The sequence below is a fragment of the Syngnathus scovelli genome, chromosome 11 (genome assembly GCF_024217435.2).
Source record: "Syngnathus scovelli strain Florida chromosome 11, RoL_Ssco_1.2, whole genome shotgun sequence".
NCBI classification, from domain to species: domain Eukaryota; kingdom Metazoa; phylum Chordata; class Actinopteri; order Syngnathiformes; family Syngnathidae; genus Syngnathus; species Syngnathus scovelli.
The window spans coordinates 2386261-2406134 of record NC_090857.1 but is presented as its reverse complement, the minus strand read 5'-3'; the positions used below and the strand labels follow the sequence as shown (position 1 = coordinate 2406134).

The following is a 19874-nucleotide window of genomic DNA, read 5'->3' as shown; positions in this document are numbered from 1 at the left end:
AGCCATTTTTCATTTTAATAAATCAAAATGACTGGAGTACTGTTAGGTAGAATAGAATAGAATAGAATAGAATAGAATAGAATAGAATAGAATAGAATAGAAAGCTTTTACAGTATTGTCATTGTACAGTGGAGAGGCAGTGTGAGCGCGTGCCCGTGTGCCCGCGTGCGCGTGTGTGTGTTTTGCTGAGTCATCGCCTGGCAACAAGCTGACTCACTACCCAGTGTCACCATAGCAACCAGCGCGGTTGTGTTGAATCACTGGGGCCTTCTAAATCCTAGTCTGGTTTCCATGGAAACAGTAATGGGAAGAGTTTTGTTGTGTTTTGTTGGTGTTTTTTGGGTACAGTGTATATATACATCGCTGACCACAGTACAGTCTTGATTAGACCCGAAGGCTACCTCAGTTCAATCGTATTATCTTTAAAGTTCACTATGGTTGCAGTTAATCTTTAACAAGTGTTTGGTTTCAAAGATTTATTTAGGTCGTCTGATGTATGCAACGTTTATCAAAGCAAGCACACAATCGACCTAATGGCTGATATCCCCAAAACTCATAAATTGGGTCACGCACAAACACCGACTATGTTTGCATATTAGTGCTTTTAATATCCACAATTTGATTGAATACAAACATGTTCACATGCTGTTACAAGCATCACATTGTCTTGTGCATATTCCAAACTATATAAATTATTGCTTTTACAGGTCATTAATGACTGCTTTGAGTCAAGCGCAAAGCAAGTCGAAGGTCAGAAGGTCAGAAAAGTGTTTTTTAGGTAAAGGAAGTATGAATGTGAAAGTAGTCCAAAGGGAAGGAAAAGAAAGGAAGAAAAACAGGGAGGAAGGCCAAGAATAAAAACTAAAATAATAGAAAAGAGAGGAGAGAATGGAGGAGTTTATTTAATCAAAGAAAGGATGAAAGATGCAAGAATTACAAAAAACTGCAGGAAGGAAGCAGTGCAGGAAAGAAGCAAGGCGGACAGCAAAAAAAAAGTTTTTATCAAGTGTATCACAACATTGTATATTTTCAATAATGTAAATGACTCCATGATTACAGTAAGTGTCGTGTAAACACGTTACAGAAAGGGAGTCATGACAGTGTGCCCAATCATGGCTTTGGTCTTGTAAGGAAGAATCCAGACAGCATATCATATCTTATCAAAACGATGACAACACAATTAAACAGGCATTACAAAAGAAGGAACTCCCAGTTCTGATTTGGACTGACTTGTTTTGGTCATGCGACCCAGTTGTAAAAGGAAGGAAGTGGTTGTTAAAGTGGTACTCATTGGTCCCTGGGGGGACAGGACAAAAAATGTGAACAGCACCTGAACCTTTTGGGTTCACACCCAATTCAAGACAGCAACAACAACACAAAACTGATAGAAATTGTAAAAAAAAAACTGACAAAAAAATTTGTGAGACTTATAAGAATACAACTACTTTTGTTGCAAAACACTAATTATGAGAACTGTATTTTTGAATGTTTACCTAAAGAGAGTAGTCTTATTTGAAGTGAATTTCAAAAGGACCATTTTATTCCCAAAATATAACATTCCTTTATCCTGGTAAAAACGTGCAAAATTAAGATAGGTAGGTAGGAATAACTGCTACATTATTTTATTAATTATTTATTTCAATTATTTTATAGGCCTGCCAGCCTTTTCCTCATTTCATCAAGATTTATAATCTATTTTGTATTGAGGAGCTTCACTGCCATCCGTTGGCAACTGTAGGCAATTACAGCACACTAACAATTTTGATGAAATGGTACAACACATGGAATGAGGGAAGGAACCGTGCCACAAATAGCAAAAGATTACGAGTGACGCCTCCAAACAGATTCATAATTTTTTTGAGATGCCACGATTGCGGCGAAGCACTACTTTTCTGTTTGACAGTGCAATAGCCTCACTTCAATAACATTGACGTTTGAGCTACGGCTTGCAGACCCCCGGAGAATCTCAGTTTGAGAACTACTGCTTTGAAAAAAGGCGATTTTTGTTTTTTACTTGTTTGAAGTCCAATTGCACAACAATAAAGGCCATCGCTACGATCGCACCACTTTCGTGAGGGTCTGCGTGGCCGACTGCCTGTCCACCCACTTGTCAGCCAGTTCGTCTGAGGTCCTCGGCGCCCCACTGCCGACGGCCCCCCTCCGCCCCTTGGCAATATCGCTGGCTATGGCCAGGGCGCCGCCCTTAAGGAAGCGCACAAAGTTCTCGCCCACCAGCGGGCCCATGGCGTACATGCCGGGCCCGTTGGCGGCCAGCACGCGATTGGTGAAGGGGTCCACGTCGATGGGGTTCCTGCGGCAGGTGACGGCCTCGTCCGGGCACAGGCCCAGAGGGCGGCCTTGCTCAGGCAGGAAGGACAGGTTAGGGTGGGCGCCGATCAGCACCAGCGCCTTGGATACTTGGACCACGGTACGCTGGCCCGAGTCTGACTGCAGGACACATTTGCGGTCTGGCCGGAAGGAAACCACGCGATGCTGAGGGAAGCTGAGGTAGCCGGCGTACGATGAGGAAGAGGACAAGCGGGGAGACGAGGAAGATGAGTCCAGAGGGGATGCCGGTTGGTGCTGCTGCTGAGTCATCATCTGGTGAACCTGAAAGCAGACACGGCAAAATGTCAGCATGAGCCAAGTCAACTTCTTTTGAACTGGACAAAGTGAAGCAACCTGACCTTGTGGTACTCCGGGTAGAGCATCTTGGGTAGCTGGTTGAAGATGAGGCCCGGGTCGGTGACGGCGCGGCGGAAGGCGTGGTAGACGGGCGTGTTGAGGTGGTGGGCCGCCAGCACGGCATCGGCGGCCGTCAGCCCGGCGCCCACCACCAGCACTGGGTCCGACGACTCGTCCAGTTCGCCGCGGGAGATGGCGGCCTCCAGCTCCCAGAAGGAGTGGCACACGTAGGGCAGCGACTCGCCCTCCACACCCAGGCGGGCGGGGATGTCGTGCGTGCCTGTCGCCAACACCACGTTGCGGGCCAGCAGGGAGAAGGGCACCCGCTCCACGGAAGAATCATCTACCAGAGCAAGAAAGTTGTACAGAAAGTTACATCATCATCACTTAGTCTGGCGTGAATTGCCTCATATTATCGCCATTGTTTGATGCTGCTGATTATCCTTCCGAGCCGAGCCCTCAGACTCCCCAACTTAAACACCCGACTTGCAAAGCTGAAAATCACGGCCCGACTTTATCATCCAAGTCAGACGGTCGACTCCAAACGCCGGACTTTGGATGAAGCAGATCATTGCGCCTACCCGCAAGCTCCTCCCCCTCTGGGCACTGCAGTCCTTTGATCCTCCAGCATCCGAGGGGGTCGCGCTGGTCCGCGGGGCACCTGCTGACCGAGGTGACGGTGGTCCCGCAGGCAAAATTGTGCTCCAGCGCCATTTGGGACACATAGTGTTGGTAATAGGACGCAATCTCAGCCGGCGTGGCACGGTCGTTGCGCACGTTTCTGTCAGAACGAACAAATGTGTTGTCATTTGCACGCCCTTCTTGCCATTTGTGGGTTGGATTATTCTTTTGGTTCTGGTTTATGCGTTGGTTCTCTTTGGCGCATTTTTTGGTGTATCAAGGCCCCCTAAAACAGATGATCCCCGTGATCGTAACGAGTCAATGCGGGAGATGCTTCACCTTCTCTTGTCTTTCATCCACTCCTTCAGTTTGAGCCCAGGCAGCTCCATCCAGTTAGCGAGACTTAGCGTTAGCATGGAGCCCTCCATGGTCTGAAAGCACACAAAGAAGGATCAAGCGTCTGGCCGCGACGGGATTAACAGAGGTCCGTGTGAGGCGCGTACGTGCCAGGCTCCTCCCGGAGGCCCCTTGCCTAGCACCAAGTGCGGCACGCCCCTCTCCGGCTCGTAGCGCCACTCCAGCGGGGACACGTGGTCCACGCCGAAGTCGCTGTCGGGCAGCAGCAGCGAGTCGAAGAGCACGGCCACCGGATTGGACGAGCGCCCCTGCAGACCCTCGCTCAGGAACTCCAGGTCCCGCTCCAGCAGGGATAGGCCAGGATGCTTGACCAGTTTGTCATGCAGCAGCGGGTTAGGGTGCGAGGCCCCCGATGACAGGTAGGGGGTGTAGCCCGACAGCAGGTATGACAGGCAGATCCCTGAGGGGCCGTTACCTGGGAAACGCAGAATGAGAGGAGTGTGGAGTTTCAGGGGGGGATCTGGTGTCCAGCACGCTCCTGGTTTATTGTAGACAAAGACCTTCCTGTTTTTCATCTTCTGCCCTAACATTGACATCTGCCTGGCACCAGGGCCCGCATGTGCCAACACACCCGATTACGATGATCAGATCGTTATCCGGTGTGTTGGTGGAGCGACGCATTCAAAACATTTCGGAGAGCAGGCCTCAAAGTGAACTTTTGGGAAAAGTCAACCTGATTCAAGCAGAGTTTTGCTGTCGCCAAACATCTCAAGTGCAAAATCACTGCAAACGTTTTTAATGCTCAACACACCGTAGCAGAACTTTGCACTTGTGCCACAAACAAACAAACGTCACGCGTGGGTGGTGAGAACAAACATTTGGAATATAATAAGAGCGAACGCGTTTGAACTTTTGACACTGCCCGCAAAGTGGCGCTGTGCACCAAAAGTATTCCTCAGATATCATTAGCGGAACAGGTATTTCAGTCGCAAGTTCTTTTTTAAGTACTCCTTACTAGTGTCAGCTACTGACTAATCATTTTGTCTTATGCAATTTGCAGCAGTGCCTTGGCAAAGCGACATAGACCCTGCTCTCATTACATTTGCACATGTTGTGTTTTATAATTTGTTTTGCATATGTGTGTGTGTGTTGTTTCCACTCACCTATAATCACCACAGGCAGAATCTCTCCAGAAACGCTTTCCTTGTCGTGAAGCTCCATGTTGTCGACTGAGGAGAGAAAACAAATGCATGAGGGTGCTACTCTTTTTTTTTTTTGTCACATCATTACCATCACCTTTGTGAGCTCGGGTAGAGGCTCAAACACGCCCCAGCCCCTCCCCCATGTGATGTAAGTGAGCTCCTGACTCCTGTCATCTGCCGCATAGTTAAACACGGCAACGTGACTCCTGGAAACGGAGACGCTGTGCAAACATGCGTACGTGCAAAGACGTGCGCACACCTAATTGACTCTTTCATATTTTCGGATATGTACATTCAACATGTCACCATTCCAACACTGAACACTGTAGTTGTGAAACGTGTTGAACTGGCAATGCATGCTGGGAAATTGAGGCAAAGGCAGAAATCTGCCGAGTCATGCTGACTCGGCCAAGGCGAGGTCACGGCTAGTGCTGACGGGCTCGTGCGCCAAAAAAGCAGAAATCAAGATTGCGGCCGAGCCAAAAGGAACAACTGCGGCAATATTGGCGGAAGTTGACACAAATGCGTGCTCGCACACACACACACATACGACTACACGCACAAACAAAACACCTACACAGACTAACACAGTAAGACACAAGGTCACACAAAAAAAACAACACACCATCACAATGACAGACACTAATCCACAATAATACACAGTGACGAACAAACACACACTGACGTGGGTGAAGTTTCAGGGTGGCTCAACCTGCCGAGCAGAAGATTGTGGGTTCGATCATGAAACACCTTTGTGTCCTTGTGCAGTATACTGCCCCCCCCCCAAATGCTGAGTTTGAGTCAATTACTTTTTTTTTTTTCAAATAAAATACATGAAGCCTTTCCTCCAAACGGAACTGACATCATGGAGGGAGGGAGGTGGAGTCTTGCACTTTCATAAGTGTCAGGCACAAAGCCACGGTAGGGGTCGGGGGGGGCTTACAGCCGGAGGGTCCGCTGGAAGGAGCCCGTCAAGGAGGCCTCCTCCTTCTCGTCGGATTATATAACCATTCCTTTTCTCCTGGCCAGCGCTCAACAACACTGCGCGTCCTGGCCTTGCCATGGAAACCACCCCGCACGGGGCGGGGAGTCTACTAAAGTCACTTTTCACTGGTCAGGAGGACATATGGAACATTCCACAACCTATTCATTCCATGCCGTTTGGGAGAGACACAAGACGTGGCCTTCTTTGAAACGCTTGCACGGCAGAAGGCAGAAAAACGACTTTCTAATTTCTACTGTAAATTTGAAATTGGTGTCATGACGATTTCGAAAGAGGAGTTTGTTTGATTTCAAGTGGCCGTGCCCTGCGCATTCCCTCCTCTCAGGGCAGGAATTTAAAACACCCCCATTTTAGATAACAGCTAAGTTGTTGTTTAACTAATATTAATGAATAATTGCGCCTCTAAAGGCAGATGTTACGACATTTCACGTTCATGCTAGCATCATCCGATACACGTTCCCTCGTCAGACGTTGGTTTTGTTTCCAGGAACGTAGCCATTGCCAGCTTTGCATTGCAAGGCGGCCATATTGGCCAAAGAGCTGCTTTCACTTTTGAAACTTGGCAGACTCAGCTGTGTCCCAACTTGTTCTGCAAACCGCAACAGTGCCGAACAATAGTGTGCTAATAAGACGAGCTAAAGTCATTGGGCTGCTTGTCCACAGCGTTTCATTTTTGGGCTTGCTGGCCACCTGCCATCCAGACGGCTAGACGGAGAACCGGATTGGAATTATCTGCCAATGAGGGTATAAAGCAGCCACTGGCAGAGCTTCTGTATACAAACAAACACAAACGACTTTTCTTTTGACTATGTCGAAAGATTTGTGTCACAACGCCATCGGACCCGTCCGGAAGTTTGTTACTTCTGGTAATTTGGCAATGCAAATGAGACTTTGGAAGCTAAACCACCGATCCATGCAGTAGAATTTCACAGATTGGTTTTGTAAATGAATAAGAGAGTGTAATAAAGTACTAATGCACTAAAAGTCAATGGCCTCTTGGCTCCGTTCCTGCCATTGTGCCACTACGGTTCAAGTCCCTTGTGGCTTTGACACACTTCTACCACTTGTACCAATTAAATAATTGTCATTTTTCAACATGCATTTTTATCTGTTTTATCTGTTGATTTCATAATAATAATAATAATAATAATTAGTGTTATAGGTAAATTAAGGTCAGCGTGGTAACTTGAACCAAAGAAAAACCTGCTGGTTAATGCATATTGGTTGTTAAGTATATGGTAAGTGCAGCGGCATTGTGATCCGAGTTACATAATCATCATGACATCATATAATGTACAATCCAGAGCGGTTTTTATAATGGGACTCATCACGATGTCTGATATTATGCAAGGTAATTTACACTTAATTTTGGTTTTTAAAGTCAACTATTTGTTTCGTAAAGTGTGTTAGTGGGGTAGAGGGGAAAAAAAAATCCCACAAACCGCTCACTCACACCTCACGCATGCGCAACCCCCCAGGCAATGATGAAATTGAGGCTTTACTACGCATGCGCACTCCTTGAAAATCCAACATAGCCATCATATTAGCGATAATCACTTACCGGTATTTCTTGGTCAAGCACTTTCTTCTAATAGTTCCACCACAAAGAATTGACCGTGTTCTTCTTCTCGCCTTCCTGCGCGGTTAGTTGCTCGTCTGCCGTCTCGTTGCTAGGTTTTCTTAGACGTAGACGAGCGGCGAAAAGGTGGCCGCTCGCCGCCGCACATTCACACGTTATATAGCGCCATGAGCGGTTGTGCGGCGCTCCGCCCCTAACCGTTGCCATGGTGAATGAAGATCGTCTACAGTCAAAAGAGGCTCCACCACATTATGAGGGGTAAAAAGTGACATAAGTGAATCAGGTGTGAGGGTTAATGAATTTAGTAATCACTAATGAATCACCAGTTCAAACTAAAATGTCTGAATTCCATTGAGATTTTGAAACTGTTGTCAAATGCCATTTTTTGCCACTTTCCAATAATGCTCGAAATGATCGTTCAAACCAAAGTGACATGTCCTTTTCGGTTCAAATCATGGATCATTGTGACTTTTTCGTGCGTCCTCTTATGATGGACATTTGCATCAGTCTAGTGTTGGAGGACAATTTCATTTGCACATTTGTGTTCTAATTTTCTAACTTTACAAGAAGCCTTAAAATGATCATCCAACTTTGACACAAGCAAGCAAAATGGCCTACTTCTATATGCATTATAGCAGGATGGCTGTGTTGGCAATCACTCGATGCAGAAGCGGGTATTAGTTAAAATCATTGCCAGTAGTTTAAATGCCGATCCTCATCATGTGCAGAGACCAAGTTATCGGAATTCAGATGTCTGCTGTCAAAATTGTAAAACTACAAAGATTTCATTGTAAAGGCTGTAGAGCAGAATGTACTGAAAGCACGTTGACCTTCAACAGTGACACGGAATAAACATGTTGACCTCATATGATACGCTGGCTCAAGTACATCTATAATATTATGAAAGACGTGAATTCAGGTTGTAGTCCGCAAGTGTGGCTCTGTTTTTGACAGAATACTGAGTCAAGATAAAGATCGATCCATTATCTCAACTGGCTGGCCGCCAGTCGCTCATCATCAAAAGATAACCGTGTTCATTTTCATATTCACATTGGACTTTCAGCTATGGCTAGTAATGACCTACTTTTTGTGAAATAGGACAATTCTCAGAAAAACCCTCCAAAAAGATCTTGATCCGGTCAATCCAGTTGATGCTACAGAAGCTTAACTGAGTGCAATGAAGTCTTTCAGGTTTGCAGACTTAATTAGACTTCTTGACAACCAAATTTCAGTGTAAGTGGCCTCCAGGGCTGAATGTTCCATAAAACTGTCTTAAGCAAGTCAGTCTTTAAAAGTCTCCTGAAATGTCCGAAATGACAGCGTTTTGTTGTTTTACACCTTGACTTCCTGAAACGTTTTCAGAGATCAAACCAAAATGGCTGCTTTGTTTCCATTAATTCCTGGTATTTGTAGTTCTCGGTACTAGAGAGTTCAACAGTATAAAAGTTGACCTCCTACCCATTAAATGGCCCCAATGCTGCCTCCTCTTATGTGTGTGGGTTAATAATAATCTTACGCAAGGATCACTGGGACTGTTTGGAAATGATGAGGTCATTGTTTACTGATGCCACTCACTCAGCTTGTACGACAACTTCCTTCATATTTTTCCTCACTTTGCCATTTCCTCCTGCAAGGTTAATCCACGTGACGTGTCGCAATTTTTATTGTCACTTGTAAAATTCCTGCTGATAGTTTGCAGTTACTCATTAAGGAGTCTTGTATTCTTCCACTGAAAGACACTTTTTAGCCTTTTCGGGTTTGTCAGTCATTCACATCTGATTTCAGTAGTTGCAGACGATTTTGTTTCGAGTCCTTGCTAAAGTTTGTCAGGTAGGACTCGAACTGTTTCCAGTCCGAGTTAGCTATGGAAAAAGCCAGTGATGGTTGCATTGCAAATTATGCTGTAAGTTGCCCAAGTCTTGGATACTTACATGGCTTAGAAAAAGCCACTTAGGCAGTTACGCAGGGGACGTACATTAGTCAGCTTGAAACTTCTCGAGTTCTTCTGATGTTCTTCTTTTCATCTGTCACGTCAAACGCAGGCGGCCGACTCTTTGGTCTTTTCAGACATTCATCCTTGAGATGTTTTTGTGGATCTCCTGATAGACTACCCAATTTCATGTTGCAGAGTCAAAGCGACTTTCGGGGGCTGAAATTTCTAAAAGTCTCAGAGACTTGTTCATCTGTAAGTTGGCATTAGGCAAGGTACAGTTGGCACTTGTATGAGCGAGAATGGATTGGGCCTGCTCGGCATGTTACGTAAGTAAGCCCCGTGTGAAAGTGACTCTGAAGTGAGGTGATAAATGGAAGTAGAGTAAGCGGAGGCTTGTTTGGACATTGTTGAGGGTCAGAGGTAGAGTATGTTTGGGCCCCACTCGGCATCGGTGTTGATACTCTCCAAACACCGCAGTCAACAGTGTTGCTAAGGGACTCCATGTTTCTCCTTTGTGAGAAACATCAGCAGACGGACAGGCAGAATGTTTCTGGGTCATGTTCCACTGAGCGACTTTCCCTGGGAATGATTGGACGCCGCCCTATGGCCTCTTCCTCCAGATGTCTTTGACATGCGAGTGTGAAATATGCAACATGAAATCTGAGTGCGGCAATTTTCCGAGGACACCGCTCCCCGGTGGAAGCACTTCACCTCCATGAATATGTACAAAGCTTGCAGACTTCCATTTATATGCATGATACTAAATGGACTCCACTTTATCTTCTCCGTAAGGTGACGACATGTGTCCTGTGATTGACAGCAAACAAATGTGTTCAACCAGTCCATAATTTGCCATTTGAATTTTACGCTATTAGTAATGAGCGAGTATCAATAGAGAGTATCGCGACGTTACTTTAAGGTATCGAGTATCGTATGGATGCTGCCGATACCAGCCGCCGATCCGTAGTGACTCCACTTCTGCAATAGTTGTTTTTTTTTTTGTGTTCAATAAAATGTTGAATATCAAAAGCACCACAGGTATCAGTGAGTACTCAAAGACGGAATACTCGTCAGTCTGTAAAAGAAGTGGTATCACCCATCCTTAATATTAATACACTGTTGGTCTATGTTGCCTGCAGTTGCCTAGCAACCAATCACATGCTTCTCCATATGTAGCCTGTGACTTAGTGGCAAACAATTGCATGTTTGTTTGTACATCACATTTTGTCTTTGTACCTTGTTGACCAGTAAATAGCAATTAATCCATCGGCTGTTTCTGTACACTGTAAATCACTGCTTTTGTCTGTCCAGCGACCAATCAGCAGTTCACCCCTATATGTGTGTGCGGCAGACAAAATCATCACGTGTTGATTCAAGTTGACGTGGACAAGTTAAGCAGACAGCACTGTGCAAACTCACGCCCAGCCCATTCAAATGCAGGATGAGTCAATGCCATGTCATTGCACGCATGATGGTGCTTGCTAGGGACAAAATGACCCCCCCTCAAATTTGTATAGCACCACACACACACACACACACACACACACGGACATGTCTAGACACTCACATCTTTGATCCTATGACGCAGCGTCAGCAAGGATGGACACACACGCAAATCCCTCGCTCAGTTGAACTCGTTGACCTCCGAAATGCATCGCGGGCCACTTCCCTTTCCTTTTTCGTGGATTTCTTTTTCTTTCATTGGTATTTTTTTGTCTGCACCCACCAAAAAGATTTATGTGATTTTTCACTTCAAATAGTCAAATAGTTTTACAGCGACACGGAAAACCCAATGCTAAAACAAAACTACATGTTTGATCTGTGAAAATATTACCGTAAATTCTTTTCAATCCAGGTTTAACCCTGAGCTTTAATATAGGACAAATTTTTCCACAATGTCACAACAAGGAGCCATTCGGTAATTAGTGCGGTCATAAAAATATGGCCATGGGAAATTATAGTGCTTGTAAACATAGTAGTACTGCTTTTATCTACACAGCGTGACGACCTCCTTCTCCACACACCCACACACATACCTGGATTACATGGTCACGTGACATGTACCTCCTCAAACACGTCCTTCTTTGACGTTTCTCAGCAGAACAAAAAGTATAAAATGGAGTTCAATAATGTAATAAAACAAGATAAGTAAATGGTGTTCCACAAGTGTGCGTATTACTGCTTGTGATTTAGGGCTATACAAATCAACTTCACTTGACTTGACTTGTCTTGACTTGACTTGACGACTCGACTTGCACTGTTCTTCCGCTGCTGAGCCACATTTTAAATAGCCTCTACTGTATCAACACATACAGTAAATCTTATTTTGCAGATCGAATGTGGAGGATTACGTGCGAGTGTGCAAATCTGACTGCCTGCCTGAGAGTGAGCTCGGAATGATGATTTGAGCTAAGAAAAGACTCTGCAGCTGCCGCAGAGGATTCACCAGCACACGTACGCACGCGTACAGAATGAATATGACACCGCTTCGAATGTACCTGAAGGCAACACGGCACTTACAAAGACTCTTTGAATACACGTCAACGTGTTATTTGAACCCCAAGTGAACAGGAAATGTTTTGTTGGAGTGATTTTTTTGATGTACAAATTATTTATATTGCCTTCTCAACCACCCGCCGTAAAATTAAACAATTATATAACTAATTAAGTCTGTAATGTGAACTGGTAGTAATGTAATGTAATTGCAAGGGTGACAAATTGGTGTCTTTACCGCTGCATAAAGAAAATATTAACACTTGGAAAAAATTAAGATATACTCACCCTCAACTTGAGTAGTGGAAGCAGGGGTTGAGGAAATGTGTCCCCTATGGCTGGGTTCCGGTGTTGAAAGGTAAATGATGGATTTTCCGCTAATGTGCACATTTTAAAACTCAACAAAAAATATGAAGGGTTGAGTCTCAACAAAGCCACATCCGCAGTTATAAGAGGACCTACAACAATAATAGTTGATTTAATATAAGGCATTTCTTTTGTTCAGACAAGTGATTTTTTTTTTTTTAAATGTTATGACAGTTTCACCACATCTAAATATTTGATGACGCATCTGAGAAAGACTGACGACACAGTCGAAACTTGTTTTCACTTGTCTGGACAAAAGAATAGCCTTATACAACATGGAGACATGATGAATTATATCGAAATAATAGATGATTTTGGTTACCTTGGTCTTGAAGGCATATTAACAAATATATTGAAACAAACCAACAAATGAATCATTTTTAAATACAATTTTGTTGGCCATTTTTTTTAATCACTGGTGCTTGCGTTGACGTCAACGAGTGACCGTTGACAAGCTTCTATGTCTTTACTGCCCTCTGCTGGACACAAACGAGCAGAGCAGAAATTGGTCTTCATTTTAATCGCGAGTCTGTGGTTGGTCCTAGTGCAACGTGACGTCATGATAAGGAAAGGTTGGGAAGTCACATGTGCAAAGCATAAGTCAGTCGTGACTTTTTTTTACCTCAAGTTTCAAGCAATTTCTTGGCACTTTACGTTATTCACAATTTCTTGATTGAACTTGAACTAACTTGAGTCGACTCTTGTGACTCCCCATCTTTACTCCAGTGTGTTACTATGGCAACGGGCCCTAAGCTCATCCTCTTAGCAGGTACACGGCCATGACGGTGAGTGCGGCGGCCGTGTACGCAAAGGCGGCGTTGTACAGCGTGGTGCGACCGATTCGCTCGCTCAGCGTATTCTGTGTGTCCTCGACAGTCCCCGGCGACCACTCGGACCGCCGCCAAGAACTGCTTTCCAGGAGTTTCCTCACGTGAGACAACTCCCCGCGGACTCCGCCGAGGCTTTGCTTTAGTTCTGACACTTGGGGTAGAAGGGAGTCCAGGATCGGCGAGTGGTCAGTGGGGGGAGTATCGCTACCCTGGTGGGCGGAGGCCCCCCGCAGGGAGACCCTCAGGCCGTCAATGAGGGCCCCCAGCTCGTCCTGCTGCGAGCGATGGTTACCGGCTTGGACTTTGAGGGCTTCCTGCAGGCTTTCTGGACCCTTCTGAGCCTCCAGCAACAGACTCTTGAGCTCCTACAAAACACCGCCATTTGGATTATGTCAACACTATACAAGATGTGTAGGAATGGGAAGTTTAAAATGTGTTTAAAAACACTAAAAAATGCAAGTGTTTTGTGGGGCATGCTCACCTGCAGGCGCACGCGGTTGACGTAGGTGGAACCCATGACGCCGATGAGTGCTCCCAGCACCGACCCGATGAGCGACCAGTTCTTGGTGCGCTCGGCCCGTGTGCGCTCCTTCTCGTGACTTTCGCGCACGGCGGCCGAGAAGGTGGCAAAGGCCTCGCGCTCAGCCGCCTCGGCGTGACCGTGCGCCACGCGCAGCCGCCGCTCATCCCGCAGAAGACGATGCTCCAGGGTGGCAAGCTCCAGGTAAGCGGCCTCCTCCCGGGACACGCGTTCCAGCCTGGCCCGCGCCTCCTTCAGACGAGTCTGCACTGCCTCCAGGCTGGCGTGGGCCTCGCGCATCAGCCCCCTCGACGCCATGAACGCCGCCTCCGCCTGAAACATCATTCGGGAAAAAAAAAATGCAGTAGGGATAAGAGATTGTCGTGAAGCAGTCAAAAATAAATAAATTAGAGAAAGCCAAAAAACACAATTTTGGGAATTTACTTTTGTTTTTGGGTAGGGATAAGCTAAACATTCTAAATTTGGGATTGCTACAATCAGGCAAAAAAATTTAGAGGCGAGAAAAATATCTTACTTGTGGCTTTTATTTTCTGATTCTGGAAAAACAGACTAAAGGATAAGGTAAATAATTTAAAAGTTCTGTTTGTTTTTGTCACCAACAAAAAAAAATAAATGTATTTTATGTTTACTATTACTCGCAACCAGTCTGGGTGTCTACTGACCTCTGTGACATTGGTCTGAGCTTGGCGGACCTCGTTGAGCCCGACAAACTCCTCGTACTTCTGCCACCAGCTGTTCATTGTGGTGGTGGCCATGAGGGCAGACTTCTGGCCCCACTGCTGCCCCAATCGACCGACGTGCTGGACAAGAACAAATACAATTGGAATTATTATAAGTGCAATTATTAGTATTATCATCAACTTGTTCAGACACAGATTTGGCAGTGAAAAAAATCATAGCTTGACTATCTAGCTGTTGTATTTATAATCAAATAGTTTTAGCAATAGCAAAATGTGTCTTGATGCTTTTAATGTTTTCTCTGATGCCTTTCATGTCAAATAAACTTGCCTTGCCTTTTGACTTACCTGTAGGGCAGACAGCGCTCGCTCCTTCACGCCATCGGGATCGGATGGGCCCGGGCCACCGGGTTGTTGATAGGCACCGTAGGTTCGCACCAAGCGCAGCCGGGCTGGCAGGGGTCCGAGCAAGAAGAAATGGGACCAACAACCGGTGCTGTGAACTCTGTACCTGACACAATTGAGATCACCGTACAAAATCCGCATCAAGAAACTGACTCTAGTGTATTCTATTGTTGTATTATTTAAATGGAAAGCACCTCATGGAGAAGCAAATCAGAGATGCAATTTGTCCCCAGCTACAGCGATACCACCTGTAAGTGATATTGTATAAGAAAAGAATTTAGATTTAGACAACCATGATGGAAAGCATCCTAAGAGACTTCAGATCCACTTTTGGCAGTTGGAATTCAGTTAGTTCTTGACTCATGTTAATCAATTATTTGACTGTATTCGCTGTTTGAAAATAAAAAGGTTTATTAAAGAAGTGTATCCCTACTTTTAGTCCTGCCAGCATGCCATTAATTACTGTTTTTACACTTTTGCTTAGATATTTTATTCTATATTTCGTGGTTTTGCTCTTGAGGCAGTAATCATCTCTTCATCCTTACATTAGCTAGCTAGCTAGCATGTGTCCTCTACCCATTTCCAATGATTCCAAACCTAGCATTTATCATCACGTTCTTGTCTAGCTTGGTCACAAGATAAAACAAACACATACCTGTAATCTTGTGTGTTTCCGATACAAACATGTCACTGGGAGGATATTTTTTCAGCGTCCCTAAGGTCATTCTGAAGTGTAAAAGCCAGACGATAGCATTTGAGTTTTGATCAGGCATATGATGGTGCTTCTATATCCGGGTTCAAAGTTCTTCTGGCTGAAGGGGTCCTTGCGGCGCGGCTTGTTCGTGACAGGATAGAAAGAAGGCAGTCCAACTTTATCATCAAAACGTTACACCATTTTCCTCTTTTTTTGCTCTTATTAACGCCATAAAATGTCTGGCAGAGAAGGTGAGACGTCGCTTTAGATCGCTGCGAATGCGTACCATGATATATTCATGTAAAAATAACATTAAAAATCACTAACGTTACATTATTGTTGCATTAGCTGGTTAGCTACGTTGCTAAAGAGAGTCGCTACAGTATTTTTTTTTTAAATAGCATATGTTGACACATTACGTAAATTTATTAAAGTCTCGTTCATACCTGCCAGTCAGTTGTGTTCTGTGTTGACAGTAACCCATCTCATTTCAGGAGGCAAAAAGAAACCACTGAAAGCGCCCAAAAAACAGGCCAAAGACATGGACGAAGTAAGTTTCTTAAACGTATAATAATTATCTTGCATTTGGTATTTAGCAAATGGTTATGCAAGCATTAGGTTCATTGCAATTACTCGTGCTGTCCAGCTGCACGTGAAAATTCCCATGACATTGAAGTGTACAAAATGTGTGCAGGACGAGGTTGCCTTCAAGCAGAAGCAGAAGGAGGAGCAGAAAGCCTTAGAGGCCTTGAAGGCCAAAGCCTCTGGGAAAGGACCTCTCGGTATGAACACAATTGCATAATTTAACATATAGATCTTGGGATAAACCCAATGAAGTTGGCATGACATCAGGTGATTTTGTTTCGCGCTCCTTATGTGCCATCTTGTCTTTTCCCTCCATCAGCTGGCACCGGAATCAAGAAATCAGGCAAGAAGTGAAGCCTCCTGATGATTGCCGCCTGGGCTTAATCTGACTGCACCGTGTCTGGTTCGTTTTGTTCTGGTTTAAGTGGGGTTTTTTTCGGCGACGGTTCTCAGGCAGCGTCAACTGGAGTCAGTGTACAGCTTTCACACTGTGATGTTTTCTTGTAAACACTTGTAGACCTAAACACTGACCGGCCCTTTTCAAATAAAAGGTTGGTCTCCCTCAACATGTTTGAAATATTATGTTAACAATTATGTTAATGCCAGAGGGAAAACATCACAATGTTATTTTTTTTTTTACTGTAAATGGAGGAAAGACTAATAAAATGTTTTAAAATCACCTTAACTCTGCTCTGTTGGTTTTATACATCTACGTTATACGTATGGTTGAAATCATTAAGAGAAATTTTAGGACTGTAGAAGCAAAGCTGGACATGCTTCTGTTTTGCAGGATATCGATCTGAAGCTTTGAATTATTCAGCTAGTAGACGTTGACTCAGATCTCTTCAGTTCAGCAGAAAACGAAATGTTGAAATGTACTAACGTCGCCGATTTGACTTGTAAACGAGACTGTTGGCTTCAGTGTTCAACATTTTGCAGTGTCATCATCATCTCACAGCATTTTGCAGCTTGAGGTTGGCTCCTGGCGTGGCTGTACATCTCCTTGCTGCATCTTGGCCAGCTTCAGCTGCAAAATTTGGATCTCCAGGTTGAGTTTCTCACGCTCCAGCAGCAAGTTTCCTCTTTTCAACTCCTGCAGTTCATTGTCCGATTGCGGAACCGCTGGGGTAGATTGAACAGAAAAAAACACATTGCTTTATTTTCCTATCTCCTCACTGGTTCTTCTAAAATTTGGAGTTCAACCAAAAAGTGTTCACTTTCTGTGGAATTTCTGCAAATTTCTTTTCATCTTTTGATGTAATACCACAGCAGAAGGGTGCCGGTGACATAATCGCAGCAGATACCTTCATTTTCCGGCGGTGGCGTAGTGAGAGACCTCAGTTCGACCTCCACCGGGTAATGGTCGCTCACCTTCAGTGCCTGCAAAAGCGACAAGCTCGATATTGCCACGTTTTGCTTCCACAGCGACACACCAAGAGTTTGTAAAATTCTTAGAAAGAAGTTGTACAGAATATCTTGTCTGATGAGCCACATGCTGCTTCACCTGCTCATTGCTGAGATGGAACGCTTTTTGGAAGTTGAAGGGTCTGGCCGAGTTTGGCACCACAGCGCGGAGCATGTCGTCGCCGTACACCACGATCCTGCAAATACGTTTTTGAATTCCATGTTTGTTAGCATTGACGTCTCCTAACATCTCCTCAGAGTTCAGGTCACCTCCGCAGCCTACCTGTCGTACGTATGCATGTTGCCTACACTGGCCGTGGTGTCGACATCATCTCCAATTAGCCAATGGAAATTTTTATCGCTGCGAATGCGGATACGCTGCAACTCCCTGTTGGAGACGTACGCGCCATCCGCGTTGAAGTCGCCCAAGATCATCACGTTCTGTTGAGGAAAGAGGAAAAGTAGACATGAATCAAAATCAGTAGCAATTGTCCAAAATCCCGAAAGTTGAAGTCTTCTTCAAACCAAAATGGCGGACTTTTTTGTGAGATCTCATATTGTTGAGAGAAACGGGAACTGAATGGTCAACAAGAATGAAAATATCATCACATCAGTCCTCCACTTCATCTTGACATGCTGAAAGACGTCATAGAGCTCGTCGAGCTCCGTCTCTGAGTCTTCTGGTTTGGTGTGGACGGGAATCATCACGAGGTCCTTCAGCACTGCCGGGAAAATACACACACACACTTTAACAGTGACCCTGAGGTGCACTTATCGTGCGAGACTGACTTTTCCCACCTGTGTCATGACATCGGAATCTCAGGATGTACGGGTCCCTGGCGAAGACGTCGCCGCCCTCCGTCACCTGGTCGTCAAACTGATACGAGCCCACCAGGTCCACCAGATCGTCCCTGCGCGTAGCCGCACACATCGGCCACAGAGTCCAGAGACCATGACATCATCGCGGTTACCTGTAGAGGAACATGAACTGCTCCTTGTAGTGGGATCGTCCTAGCCGAGTGCTGATCTTCAGAGTATAGTGATGAGACAAGTTGGGCCTGCGTACACACACACGCATAATTTTCCTTCCTTTTGAGCATTTCGGACTGCTGCAGACGTACGTATTGAGCGCATTCAGCAAAGTTTGGACCGATGTGCCGCTGATGTCCACCACCTCCAGGATCACGATGATGTCATAGCGACGGATAATCTGGGGGGGGGGGGGGGGATATTTGAATACAATCACCAAATAGTCCGTTGGATTCTTCCATGAATCACAAATATTGTGTCGTGCATGTTACCTGGACCAGGATCCGAAGTACCTCAGGGTCAGACACTTTGCTTCGTCCAAACTTCTGGATGTTAAACGATGCTATTTTCATGGCGGCGGTTGCTGAAAAACAGAAGGGGATGCAAAGAAGATGGAGCTGTCTGAACACGCAAAAGGCATGTCAAGCATCATGGTATTTACACTTTGCAAGCGCTTTAAGTCGAATTCCGCAGCTGCACCAAAGTCGCTTTTGTTACACTCTGTGTGTGCACGTGTGTGTGTTTTGGTTGGTTTCTCAGAATGGCATTTCCAAGGGGGGGGGGGGGGGGGGGGCAGTGGACCGGCCTTGACATGATTTTACACACACACTTTTTTTTTGCTGCCTTCAAAGCCATTCCACAGACCATTGTTAAATGTTTATGGTCGGCACGGAGGTGTTAGCAGTTCCTGGAGACCAAGCATTATGGCCTGACCATTCAAGAGAAACATGAGTGGATGAAAATCACAATCCAAACAAAGTGTGTCGTTTATAGACTGAACACAGACGAACAAAATTCTGCCTAGACAAGTTCTGAGTTCTTCTTTCGGACAATCAGATTAAAGCAACGGTGCGTGACAGGAATGTCCGCTAAAAAACAAATGTCAAGCCTTACATTTGAAGCCCCTACATGCCATATGAACAAACAAGTTTTCTGTCACATGGAGGATGGTGAAACATTTTGACTCTTGAGTCAAGAGTATGAACAGGAAACATTTTAAGACTCTTAGTCAAGAGTATGAACAGGAAACATTTTTATGAACAGGAAGTGGGTGCTTACCTGCAACTGGAGGAAAAGGCCACCAACTCGTTGTCGTGTGTGATGTTAGCCAGGAGACGCCAAACAATATGCAAGCTCAGAGCCATGGGAGATACACACACACGCACACATACGTACTTTACAACGGTGAGCTGCAGCCCAGCGATTGGTCCAAAGTGACCAATAAGAGGTACCATGCAGATGAAATGTCATGTCTTCTGCGTGTGTGTGTGTGTTGGGGGGGGTCGGGGGGTCAAGTTGCATGATATAACAGTGACACGCCCACACTAAGTTGCTTACCCACCAAGTCTGTTCCTCCAGGAAGTTTTTTTTTTTTTTCAGAAAAGACATCTGTAGTAATTGTAGTGTATTGCAATCACTTGAAAAAAAACGTTGAGTATGTTTTCCAGAGAAATCGTTTTGTAATAAATA

General features: G+C 45.1%; 4 protein-coding genes across 5 annotated transcripts; 1 reads left to right on the top strand and 3 right to left on the bottom strand.

The window, feature by feature from the left end:
• Positions 1-583: 583 nt before the first annotated feature.
• Positions 584-10387, bottom strand: osgn1 (oxidative stress induced growth inhibitor 1). The gene is made up of 7 exons (XM_049734399.2): positions 7430-10387; positions 4827-4892; positions 3810-4138; positions 3646-3737; positions 3267-3466; positions 2688-3028; positions 584-2610 (listed from the first exon to the last, which is right to left on the bottom strand). The coding sequence occupies exons 2-7, from the start codon at positions 4882-4884 to the stop codon at positions 2053-2055; spliced, it is 1578 nt and encodes a 525-aa protein (XP_049590356.1). The 5' UTR covers positions 4885-4892; positions 7430-10387; the 3' UTR covers positions 584-2052.
• Positions 10388-12613: 2226 nt separating this feature from the next.
• Positions 12614-15494, bottom strand: ccdc51 (coiled-coil domain containing 51). The gene is made up of 6 exons (XM_049734400.2): positions 15348-15494; positions 14887-14940; positions 14636-14798; positions 14273-14410; positions 13551-13922; positions 12614-13434 (listed from the first exon to the last, which is right to left on the bottom strand). The coding sequence occupies exons 2-6, from the start codon at positions 14889-14891 to the stop codon at positions 12994-12996; spliced, it is 1119 nt and encodes a 372-aa protein (XP_049590357.1). The 5' UTR covers positions 14892-14940; positions 15348-15494; the 3' UTR covers positions 12614-12993.
• Positions 15495-16650, top strand: tma7 (translation machinery associated 7 homolog). Its single transcript, XM_049734405.1, has 4 exons — positions 15495-15637; positions 15881-15936; positions 16081-16168; positions 16291-16650. Exons 1-4 carry the CDS (start codon positions 15622-15624, stop codon positions 16323-16325), a joined length of 195 nt encoding a protein of 64 aa, XP_049590362.1. The 5' UTR covers positions 15495-15621; the 3' UTR covers positions 16326-16650.
• dnase1l4.1 (deoxyribonuclease 1 like 4, tandem duplicate 1) lies at positions 15929-19675 on the bottom strand. Of its 2 annotated transcripts, XM_049734403.2 has the most exons (10): positions 19464-19671; positions 18677-18768; positions 18497-18585; positions 18347-18433; positions 18174-18286; positions 17985-18097; positions 17659-17816; positions 17476-17572; positions 17276-17351; positions 15929-17093 (listed from the first exon to the last, which is right to left on the bottom strand). In XM_049734403.2, the coding sequence occupies exons 2-10, from the start codon at positions 18755-18757 to the stop codon at positions 16924-16926; spliced, it is 984 nt and encodes a 327-aa protein (XP_049590360.1). In that variant the 5' UTR covers positions 18758-18768; positions 19464-19671; the 3' UTR covers positions 15929-16923. The 2 variants fall into 2 exon arrangements, with proteins under 2 accessions (XP_049590360.1, XP_049590358.1); XM_049734401.2 differs by having other exon boundaries at positions 18347-18585; positions 19464-19675.
• Between the last annotated feature and the right edge of the window lie 199 nt (positions 19676-19874).

Coding starts and splice junctions, on each gene's coding strand:
- dnase1l4.1 (XM_049734401.2), bottom strand. CDS start 18,757: ATGAAAATAGCATCGTTTAACATCCAGAAGTTTGGACGAAGCAAAGTG. Junction 18,098..18,173: donor ATTCCGATGTCATGACACAG/GTGGGAAAAGTC, acceptor TTTTCCCGGCAG/TGCTGAAGGACCTCGTGATG. Junction 17,817..17,984: donor AGATGAAGTGGAGGACTGAT/GTGATGATATTT, acceptor TTTCCTCAACAG/AACGTGATGATCTTGGGCGA.
- ccdc51 (XM_049734400.2), bottom strand. Junction 14,411..14,635: donor GAGCGCTGTCTGCCCTACAG/GTAAGTCAAAAG, acceptor GTTCTTGTCCAG/CACGTCGGTCGATTGGGGCA. Junction 13,923..14,272: donor CTCAGACCAATGTCACAGAG/GTCAGTAGACAC, acceptor ATGATGTTTCAG/GCGGAGGCGGCGTTCATGGC.
- tma7 (XM_049734405.1), top strand. Junction 15,937..16,080: donor AGGCCAAAGACATGGACGAA/GTAAGTTTCTTA, acceptor AAATGTGTGCAG/GACGAGGTTGCCTTCAAGCA. Junction 16,169..16,290: donor CTCTGGGAAAGGACCTCTCG/GTATGAACACAA, acceptor TCCCTCCATCAG/CTGGCACCGGAATCAAGAAA.
- osgn1 (XM_049734399.2), bottom strand. CDS start 4,884: ATGGAGCTTCACGACAAGGAAAGCGTTTCTGGAGAGATTCTGCCTGTG. Junction 3,738..3,809: donor CTCCGGGAGGAGCCTGGCAC/GTACGCGCCTCA, acceptor GTGTGCTTTCAG/ACCATGGAGGGCTCCATGCT. Junction 2,611..2,687: donor TCTACCCGGAGTACCACAAG/GTCAGGTTGCTT, acceptor GTCTGCTTTCAG/GTTCACCAGATGATGACTCA.